This window comes from Athene cunicularia (genome assembly GCF_003259725.1).
Source record: "Athene cunicularia isolate RWA chromosome 1 unlocalized genomic scaffold, athCun1 chr1_part1, whole genome shotgun sequence".
In the NCBI taxonomy this organism is placed as follows: domain Eukaryota; kingdom Metazoa; phylum Chordata; class Aves; order Strigiformes; family Strigidae; genus Athene; species Athene cunicularia.
This window is the reverse complement of record NW_020799091.1, coordinates 71,770,999-71,781,843: the sequence shown is the minus strand read 5'-3', so window position 1 is coordinate 71,781,843 and position 10,845 is coordinate 71,770,999. Positions and strand designations below refer to the sequence as shown.

The 10,845-nt window shown below is 43.9% G+C and overlaps 1 protein-coding gene across 1 annotated transcript; it reads right to left on the bottom strand.

Annotated features, from left to right (window-relative positions):
- Positions 1-2,694: 2,694 nt before the first annotated feature.
- On the bottom strand, positions 2,695-9,318 carry LOC113481550 (regucalcin-like). The gene is made up of 6 exons (XM_026851298.1): positions 9,153-9,318; positions 8,497-8,679; positions 6,852-7,067; positions 5,240-5,371; positions 4,417-4,571; positions 2,695-3,156 (listed from the first exon to the last, which is right to left on the bottom strand). The coding sequence occupies exons 1-6, from the start codon at positions 9,316-9,318 to the stop codon at positions 3,106-3,108; spliced, it is 903 nt and encodes a 300-aa protein (XP_026707099.1). The 3' UTR covers positions 2,695-3,105.
- Positions 9,319-10,845: the final 1,527 nt, after the last annotated feature.

The window sequence follows — 10,845 nt, the reverse complement described above, 5'->3', positions numbered from 1 at the left end:
GGCGGCTGAAGAACTACAAACCAGTGAGCCTGGCTTGCATGCCTGGTGAAACTCTAGGAAAAAAAAAAAAAATGAGGGTATTAGGAACTTCTCAAGAGTAAATGGTTTCAAAAGTATCTACTTTCCTTTTCTGGCAGAGCAAATAGCCTAGTGAATAGTCAACTTTGCAAATTGGGTATTTTTTTATTAAATAAGGTATCTGCACACACTTCCTAGGGGTTTTTTAATTAGAGGTTAGGGCACTTGACTTGCCTGCCTTCACATTCCTCTCTGGATGGGGTAAACAGGAAATCTTGCATAACTGACAGTGTTCCTTATGCCAGTTTGTCATTGCTATGGTGCCAAAGGGCATTTAACACTTTTGCTCTTAAGAACCTCCATCAGCTTAATTACTATTGAAATTATGACTAGGGAAAAAACAACAGCCCATTTGTTGAGCAAACATTAGAATGAGCTGAACATTATATTTCTCATTCAAGTTTTCTTTGTGCAGCTCTATAGACTCACCACTCTTCCAGGACAAGTTAGGAGTGAAGCAGATCAATGGATCAATTATCTGGTCAAGTTGCATAGGAGCAAAGTGCTTGATAATGACCTAAAGCCATCATCTAGAATAAGTGTCCAAAAAGTACCTAACAGAGGTTTTACAGTAGACTTGAGGTAACTTTGGAAAATCCAGTTCAATGGACAAGTATATTCAACAGTGCTTAGTGAATAAAGCTCGCTTCCTGGCCCTCTGGATCTCAGATTTCTTTCTGGACTGTGGCCTAGTTCAACTGGAGGGGCTAAACATACCACTTAACCTTCCCCATGTCACATGCCCCTTCAAAATGGGTAGGACATTGTCCTGGGACACATGGCTTAACCTGCTTTCTGCCTGATCAAAGCTCAGAACCCGACCTCCTGCTTGCCAGCAGGCCAAAAGGCTACCACATAACAGAGCTGGGCATTACGGATATTTTAAAAGCAAGAAATAACCCAGCTTGGTTCTTTCAAAACTGCTATGAGGGACACCTGGCCAGGAGAGAGCTGCTGGTTCTGGAGAAAACAGCTAATTCTAGGGATAAAGGCATACAGCCCCATGGAAACTGTGTTTAACTGCATGGCTAACCACAGTTTCTCTGTTCCTCCATGCCTGGGTTATTGTGGGAAACATCCTCATATTGTGGGAAACATCCTCAAGAGGCATCAAGTACTTACTCCCTGCCCATAGTGTCTGAGGGATAACTGAAGGCTTTAGATAGCAGTGGTGGAAAGGCCAGATACTTCAGAGAAAGACACTAATACATCTGGTCTGGTAAATGATGAGTATTATTGACTTCTGTGTAACATCACAAAGTGTCAGCATGAAGAATCTGAAAATGTATTACAATGTGCTGTGTATCTTTCCAGGCAGTAAAAAGATAGCAAATACAATGCAAAGGCTAGATTTCACTCATACCTGCAGGTCTCCATCATTCTTAAATAATTAAAGGATCACAATGGTTCAGTGAATCCAGCGTTATCTTGGTTGGTTATTTAAGAAGCCTCTAAAAATACACCTGGACATAGTGCTTTCTGCAGCACTGTGGTGTAATCGGCTCCTGCTCACTGAGAAATGAACCGAAGGTCATGGAGTTGTAGGAGATAAGGATAGGCATGTCAGGGCCCCAGCTTGCACAAAGCCAGGAAACACCGAGACCCCTTCCACAGTATTCTCTGTTTTTACACAGACTCAGCATTTACAGCCAGCATTTTCCAAAGTGCATTTCATTTACTTACATGCAAGGTGCTATTTCTGCCCTGTCTGCAGACCATGCATAGAAGCAAGAGGAAGAGGTGAGCAACTTTTCTACTTCCATTGCTCACCTGCTCAGTCTGACCAGCTTTTGTACAGGACCTGGCTCACTGCAGGTATGCCGAGGCCTTTGGGGAAACCCCAAATTCAAGAGTCACATTTGGTGTAGTCATTGGTATAGGAGAAAACTCTGCACATTTTGGCAAAGGGAGAAATGTTCATAGGCCAGATTTGCCCTCCCAGAGAAGAAACAGGAGAAGAGGGTAATGCAACAAAAAACCTGGGCAGATATATACAGCATTGAAGGCAGGGACAAGGGCTTCAAACTCTATACTCAGCAATATGGACCACAAAGAGACAGAAGAAAGCTGACAAGAAGTGAGATTAAGTAGAGGGAGAAGCTCAGGGGAAATAGAAATGAAGAAAATTAAAATCTAAAGGGAAAAGGAAAGAAGGAGGAAAACACTTGAAATAGGAGAGAAAGAGCATTATAAGAAGGGAAATAAGAAGGTGAGACCATGCGTGAAATAAGAAGATATGTAAACCAAAGAGAAGTCCATGTTTATGGGTACAAATAAGACCCCTGCCAGGACAACTCTGCAGAGCATCTGGTTTGGTATCACAGGCCATCCTGATAGCTCACAGCCTGTTTGTACCCTGACTGTGTGTAGTCACTTCACTCTGCGTTTTCATCATAATATCTGAAAGCAGAAAAGAAAAATGCATAGCATATTTAAAGTAGGGTTGCATAGTTTATTTTCAGCAGCATAAAAAACAGTGTCCTAAAGACAAGACATAAGAACTCATGACAGATGGAAACAGGCTAGCAAGGGTGTAAAAATGGAGCTTGGGTACTACCAGTAGATCTGATCACCAAGAAAACACCTCGAGGGGAGTCCCACAGCAGAGGAGCAGTGTTCAAGTCATTACTCTTAAAATGTTTATTAAAATCTTCCATATCACTGCCAGCACATCACTGTAACATGCAAAGACAAACCAGGAGTCAGATTCTGCTTTGAGAACCACACAAACTTGAAAATCCAGAGCTGGTCATCAGAAAGTTCAACAAAACTAAGCTCGAGCTTGAAGAAGTTTATGGAAAGTCACAAAAGCTATCGAGGTGTAACACAGATTAACTTTACCTCTCTAACCTATTGCATCAACCATGGGCCCACAGAAGATGGAATATCTTCAATTCCAAACAAGCATGCTCCCAAATGTGGGCTTGGAAATCCTCACACAGATAAATCCTGTAGCTCATTGGACTTCTCCTTGTCAGAATTACTACAAGATGCAAGCATTTCTTCTTTGCTATTCAGCATCAGTGTTCAAGCAGCATAGAAATTCTGTGGGATCCCTTTCACACCCAGGCCTGTTATCTGTTTTAAAAAAATAAATAAATAAAGGAAAGGAAACAGATAAATCTCTAACTTGAAAACATTCAAATGTTGTACAACAACTATCACAGTAAATACCCCTAAGTGAAGGGTCCCCTGCTTCAAGAGGAGCCCAAAAAGCATCATTACAAGGAGTTCTTTAGAACTCTTCAGGAATAAGATCTTTAGGATTATCGAGCACCGCTCAATAATTTTACTAATTTGCACATTATCTGTGGCCCTTATACATGGTCCTTATCTCCATATTAACCAAACAAATCATAAAAACTTTTAATGTGCTTTGCCCAGGCAAGACAAATGTGAGCTTGGAAAATACAAATTCCTTTCTAGAACTGGAGAACTGTGGAACAGAGATAAAAAAGGCAAGGCTCATTTAATTCTCATTTGGGCTCCTAAACTCCACTGCCTGAGAAATCTCAGCCATAAGAAATCTGCTCTGAGCACTTCTTCCAACTAGAAGGTCCCAGATCCCAGACTAGATCTCCATCCCACCTGGAACATGTCTTGATCCTATTGCCAAACTAATAATACAGTTTGTTTAGGTTTATTTTCTTTCATTTCCCCTCATTTACAACCCTTCCTTTCATGCTGTGGTCAACTTTCAAGGAATGATGGCAATTGCTAATTAAGAACTGCATTTTATTCTCCTGATGTACTCTTTGCTAATGGACTGAAAAATGAAGAAAGAAACAAGTTTTGGATTCAAGAGCCCTGGACAAAACCATGGATCATTAGTTCCTTAAACTGTAGCACTTTTAACAGACTAAAAAAATCCCTAAAATTTTGGGATCAGGATGCAATATTTAGCTCTGGTGAATTTAAGAATTTAATTTTTGGAGGAGCAATCTATGCTGTAAACATTTAGGTGTCCTGACACAATTAAAAACTGAGAATTAAGGGAGTGAAATCTCCAAAACTGATGAAAATATAGTAAGAGATAGGAGAAAGACCCAATCCCTTACAGTGTATTACAGAATATGCCATACAGGGAAGATCCAGATCCACTGGCTGCCTTCAGATCCCAACCAGATCCCAACTTCAGCTAGCCAACATAACACTATTGATATCAATTTCTCCAAATATTCCTTCCAAATGCATGAGCAGCTGTGCCCTCCCAGGGAACAAGCAACACATCTGGACCAGCACATCAGGTGAGCAGGATGAGCAAGGGCAGTTGGAGGCATCTGACTCTCAGAGCATGGGGCTTAGCAGATCTGACATATAGAAAGAAAGTCTGCTCACCTTGAAAATCTCTCCCGCATGAGGTTCCTTGGCTAAGGTGGTCTCATCCAGTCCATCATATGCAGAAGTCACATACATTTCCGAGTAGTCTTTTCCACCAAAGCAGCAAGAGGTGATCCTCGGAGTAGGCAGCCTCACAGTTTGGATTCTTTTCCCTGGGAAAAATGTACAATTGTTTCCTAATGTCCATTTTCTAGGAAGCGTGTAAATATGAATGCATTATTAGTGCACACGGCACAGATGTGTCATTTCCTCAGAAGGCATCTCCCCTTCAGACAGAGGCCATATCCTAAAGGACAGTTTGTGGAGAAAAAGAATTCTTTCATCTGCCACATCTCTAACTATTTTTCAGCCTCTCCCCTATATCTGCGAGGTTTTGTTTCCTTTTTCTCAAAATGAAGCAATATAGCATGCAAAGCCAGGAAGGGCAGAGACACCTAACCTAGGATGGCTGTCATTCCCTAATAGTGTTTCCCAGTTAAATATTTCAACGCTGAGAAATTTTTTTTTTAATTTCAGGTTTATAATATTTCTCACAATAGATATGCAATGCATTTTTTAAGTGACATTATTAAATAATGGATATGCTGCATCAGCAGACCATGGGACCAATGGTACCTGACATTGGGAGGCAGCACAGGGACATGTGCTCTAACATGACTGAGGCCTGGACCAGCGATGGTCATGGCAACCCATGGGGCAGAAACAGGCAGTGAACAACACCTTTTATCTCACCTTCAATCCATTCCTCCTGGCTGCCTTTCCTCTCATGTTCATGGCATGTAGGTGACACTCAATATGTACGTGCTGGTGGAGGCCTTACCTGTCTCTGGGTCTAGACGAATGACTCTCCCACCATCAATACAGGCCACCCAGAGCTTCCCTTCTGCATCTATGCACATCCCGTCAGGCATTTGCTCCTCCTTTTCTAGATGGTACAAAAGTTTGGGGCAGCCTGCAGGGAGAGTTACGAAGCCCATGTTATGTGGGCTGGTACCAGTTCTGTACCAGATCCAAGTCTTAACATCTTTCATACTCTTGCAAACAGATAAGTTCATTTTCTGTGAGAAAGACATGCTGTAAAATGTTTATCACATATGCATTTCACAGATGAGTTAAAAGCCTAACTTAGCCTGGCAGAAACAAGTCCCCAGTACAGCCATTGTAGTTTGGGATTGTACTGAATTAGGGCTCCTATTATCTTACCAAGGGAAGAGAACAAAATGCCCCCCTTGTTAACCCACTAGCTGCCCGCCATACCATGACTTCTGCAATGTAGTAACTTTTCCTGGACTTCCATTGCTCATGGCAGCAAGGATGTCTTTTTATGAGCAATACATCACATAAATAATTGAGTTTAAATGTTTGTGATAAGCAATCTCTGCCAGCTAAAGATCGAGAACTTTACTTATTTATGGCCAATCAAGCTACTAGTTTTGATTAAGCCTGGACGCCAGCCACTAGCAGTCAAGGCTGCAGTGCAGATAGGTTGGTGGGTACATGCATGGTCCAGTGGAGCAGTGCCCATGGGCAGCTGTCTACCTGCTCTGATCCAGCGCCTTATGGCCATTACACCACCCAAAAACAGACAGTCACCAGCATAAAGCCAAGGCTAGGAAGCTCAAACTCATTACATTTTTGTATCTGGGGAGAAAAGGTTGCATTAAAACTTCTTTAGAAATCTTATATCCTAAAATCTGTACAAACAGATTTTCTCAGCAAAATGAAATCTGAGTGAATATAATTATTATCTACAATTTTCACCCACAAAAAGTCCACACTCATTAGACTACAAAGGCCATTCAACCATTTAAAGTCCCATGGAGTATAACAGGTTGATCCAGCATAAACATATTTCACAGAGATTTGAAATGAGCTTACATCCATTTTGCTTGCACTTAAATTTTTCTTTTTACAGATATAATAAAAAATGTTTGACAAAAAAATCAGTTTAAGTGAAATTTGCCAAACATCTGAAGGCAATTTTAATTTCAGAACTGGAAAACCCCATTCACAATGATAACTTGATTCTTTAAATACATTTCTGTGATATACATGCATGCACATTCTGTATTTGTATTTATGGAGCTAATACAGCCAAAGAATCCAGTAGATGGCACTCAAGAATAAATAGCATCCTGTAAGCTAATTCTCTCTCTGCAGTATAAATGGCTTCTTCCCTGAAACTTCTTGAACAGGTCTAAATATGAGCCATCTGTCCAGATGAAAGTAAGTTAAAGGACTGTCAGAAGTTTGTTCATCGAATACACCTGGCATGTAACTAAATTTGAGAAAAATCCCAGTCAGCCTGCTGACAAGCTGTAGCCAGAAAATACGAGATCTGTCAAATAAATCACAGCATCTTACATGCCCAGGACTTGCTGTAGAAAGAGTAATAGCACTACTTGTCATCAAATTTAGAAAATCACATGTACCAATCTTTCCAGTGTGCACATCATAGCTGAAGGCATGCACAGCGTATGCCAGGCTGTCAATGTGAAAAAAGGTCCTGTGGTCCAGGGACCAATCGAGACCATTGGAGATGTCCAACTGGTCTAACTGGTTTATTACTGAATGGTTGGGGTAAAGGGTATAGAGAGCGCCTTGATGCCTTGCTCGGACCCCTGGTGCCGTTTCTTCAGCCATCGTACCTGGAATGGAAATGGGAGCGCTGGTTAGAAAGTAGAAGCTTGTTCCTCATGCTTGATCAGAAACCTCCTCTAAGTGTTACTAAGAGGTCTTAGGGAGAAAGGGACTAACCAGATCCCATCAAATTGATGAGGAGGAGTAAAAGGAGCAGGTCAGGAGCAGCTGCCTCCCGTGGAGGTGATCCTGGCCAACGAAAGGACAAGTTTTTGCATTGCCAGGAGGTTTAAGTCGTAGATGCCAAAGACCCAAATGAGCACCACAATATGCTGGGGCTGAGGTTTTGCTCACAGCAAAAGCCAAGACGCAGGAAGCACCATGTGCTCTTTTTGTTGTTACTCTTTGTAGGCTACTTTCATTATTTAAATGGACTGTGACTTTAAAATACAGGTGCTGTAGATTACAGTTATCTCAGAAGCAAGTGGAGAATACCACGGAACTGAGATTTTTTTTCTTAATGAATTTATGACTCAGTGTTACGCTCGTTATTTAGTTTCTGATTCTCTCTTCTCCCGAAAGGAGAAGTGACAGGACAGGGAACACTCAAGGCAGGGATTTATGCCTTCTTTTAACTGTGATAGACTGCCTCTGTTGGCCCCTCCTTTTAGAAGACCTCACGTATTTGTTTTACAATACTCGGCCAAAACCGCTGTTGAAAGTATTGATCCACCACGCACAGCTAGGAACAGGTGTGTAAAGCAGGTTTTTCTCTCTTATTCTTGCCCTTAACTCTAGTGCCACATCAGCCCTCGAGCATAACTGTGAGTCAAAAGAATTTCCTGATTTTGGCAGATTTGAAATAAGAAGAAAAGGTTGGCTGGTAAAACAAATACAGAGCCATTTTCCACTCCCACCAGTAGCTCTCAGCTTCCACTGTGGATAGCTGTACTTGGCTCATCATTTATATGGGAGGAGAAAAGTCACAGGAAGGTTGCATTGCAACTGGTGGCAAAAGTCCCTCTTGCCTTCAGGAGGCCGAGGATCCCTCTCCCCACACCCCTGTTTCCCACAGGCTAACCGGGGGAGGCTGTACGTGAAGGGTGCAAGCCACAGCTCATCTTCTGCTCTAGGAGTTGCATCCTTCTCTACAGGTCCAGAAACCTTCCCAGCTGCATGAGCTCTTCACCAGCATTTCACCTCTCATGGAGGCAAACATTTGAAAAACACCATTCACCAAGTAGAAGGGGAGCCTTCCTGACAGACAGCCCTTGTCGACAGCCTCTGTCCTCATTTAGGTCAGAGGATGCATGGTCCCTTGTCCTCCTCCATTGTTCAGTAACCGAACACAGCATTCACAAGACAGCTCACACTCACAATGGTGTTTTTGCAGGGAATTCAATAGAGGAATCGAGAACATGGAATGAAATGCATTATGTAAAATATACTGTAATTAGTTCCTCTTTTCTCTGGGGGAAATTTCTGCCAGGAACTTACCAGCAAAAAACCTCCCCTTTGGATCCACTTTCCCATCATTGAACCTGTTGTTGGGTTTATCCTGCTCAAGCTCAAGGATGGTAGTGACTGCCTGGGTGTCCCAGTCCAGAAAGGCAAACCTGGTCCCAAGGGCGATGACATAGCCCCCACACTGCCGCAGTGCCACCGAGCCAACACGGGCATCTGTGGGTGAGAGGGAGCAAGAGATGATGGGTGGCTCCAGGGCCATCACTCAGCCCTACCCCTCCCCACCTCACTGAGAGCATCTGGGCTTGACTGGGACGTCCCTGACCCAGGGAAGGCTGAGCTGGTCCTAAGATCCTTCTCTCATGGGATGGTTAGCACATCTCACTGGCTCTGCGTTCCCCAGATCTTTCCAGCTTCTGGCAGACACAGACAATAGGACTGTACCTTTTCCTCTGCAGGTCCCAAATGAAACACACTTTCCCGTTTGGGCTTAGCAAAGACAACATAAGAATGGCCACCTGAGCATTGTCCGCTCTGCTCAGCTGGCTTGGGCCACACTGCTCAGCAACACATCGTGGGAGGACAGGGTGTGTGGCCCCATGGAAAGTAAGGGAGACTACCAATCTGGAGAGACGGACAGGATGGACAGAGAAGACTCCCAGGATGAAGTAGTGAGTATGGACTCTTACCCACGGACACGCTCTGCACCTCGTTGCTGAGTGGGCTCCAGCGGCAAACTTTCTGTGAGTTAATGTCTACATAGACAAGTGCGGTTTCCCTTTCTTCCCAGACTGGGCATTCTCCCATCCTGGTCTTCTCCTTCACGACAGATTCAATTTTGATGGAGGAGGACATGTTCTGAGGGGAAGAGAGCTGATAATGGATTTAATGTAAAGCTCTCATTAGGTATATTTTTCATGCCTACCATGCTTAAAAGTAGAGTTTGTAAATGGCAAAGCCCTCCAAATACGACATGACAGAGTAATTTAGGAGGCTCCTGTGAAATTTTCATGGCCTCATGGCTGGAACCGAGCTCGAGGCATAAAGGCTTCTCCTTAGCAAACCTTTCCTAGGCAAGAGACTTCAAACCAGAGTTGCTGATAAGACACATGCCTCTGCAGCTCTGAGCCAGGACCAAGCTGTCAGATGGGGATCAGTGATCCCAAGGGTCCTACAGACCATGGGGAGGGTCCAGTGAGCAGCAGCACTGATGAGTCAGAAGCCTTTTTGTGGAAAAACAAGGGTCTGCCTTATTAACACAGATACATGGACTTGCTCCATAGGAAGACATGTACACACCCATAATACCAACTGCAGTTTGCCACTGAGGCCATGGCAGACCAAGTGCCTGTTCCCACACCAAGTCAGTGTGAATATGCAAACACTGGGGAAGGCTCTTGTCTTTGAAATCTTGCTGCTTTGTTTTCCCTCCAAGTGTTTCATCTTCAGCCCCCTCACCACACTAGCCACGGCTCCAACCCCCGCCGCAGACTCCAAATTTCAACCTGTGCCAGGCTGCAGGGTGTAATTATCCCAGTTACTGCTTCAGGGGCAAAGCCACCTATGAAATTCTCCATCCCTGCTCCTGTCAGGGGGTGTTCATACCCTGGCTGCTCTGTCCCCCCCTCCCTGTTGCAGTGGGGTGCCTGTGGGGACACCAACCTCTCAGTCACCACCCTGGTACAGGGTACTCAGTCCCTCATGCTTGTGTTCAGAGCCCTTCAGTGCCCTCCAAAACAGATAGCCTGGCCACTGGGCCTGCCCTGCCCCTGCTGCAGTGTGGGATGTGAGCAATAGCTTCCACCATTCAGCTCTTACAAAAGAAAAGGGCCCACTCGCTGCCTCTGTCACCACTAATGGAGCCACCACCGCTGCTGCACCTGCCAGCCTCAGCACATTTTTTCCACAGATCAGAGAGATATTTCCTGGGAGACAGCCAGTCCCTGACATAACACTATTCCTAAGGATTACTGTCTTCAAGACAGCATTGTTTCCTAGTAAGTGAGTTGGTGATAAGGTTTACAGATAATTAATTAGCACTAATGCACTTCAAAGCATTCAGGAAGAGCCAGTAACCACAGTGAGTGAAAATACCAGGGCTGGGGACTTCTGATGCTTCCTGGCTCCCCAGCCCCAGCCATGCATGACAAGGAGTCACACAGCCAAGATAAGGTCCCAACAACCCATTTATCAAATATATCCTTCTCCCTTCCAAGAAAAATGGCTATGAGAGGTTTGGCAGTGAGCTGCTCTGTGCAGGCAAACAGCATCACTTTAAAGTGTATATGAGGATACACAGCAAGAGGCCAGTAAAACCTCCTAAAACCTGTTAAGCTGTGCTCAAGCTGCAGGAGTGAGTTTATCTTGGGTTAAAGTTTTGTG

What these genes read in the sequence shown, in the direction of transcription:
- LOC113481550 (XM_026851298.1), bottom strand. Translation starts at nt 9,318, where the DNA reads ATGTCCTCCTCCATCAAAATTGAATCTGTCGTGAAGGAGAAGACCAGG. An exon ending in GGTGCAGAGCGTGTCCGTGG is followed by an intron (nt 8,680 to 9,152) that starts GTAAGAGTCCAT and finishes TCTCACCCACAG; the next exon opens with ATGCCCGTGTTGGCTCGGTG. An exon ending in TCGTCTAGACCCAGAGACAG is followed by an intron (nt 4,572 to 5,239) that starts GTAAGGCCTCCA and finishes CATTTTTCCCAG; the next exon opens with GGAAAAGAATCCAAACTGTG.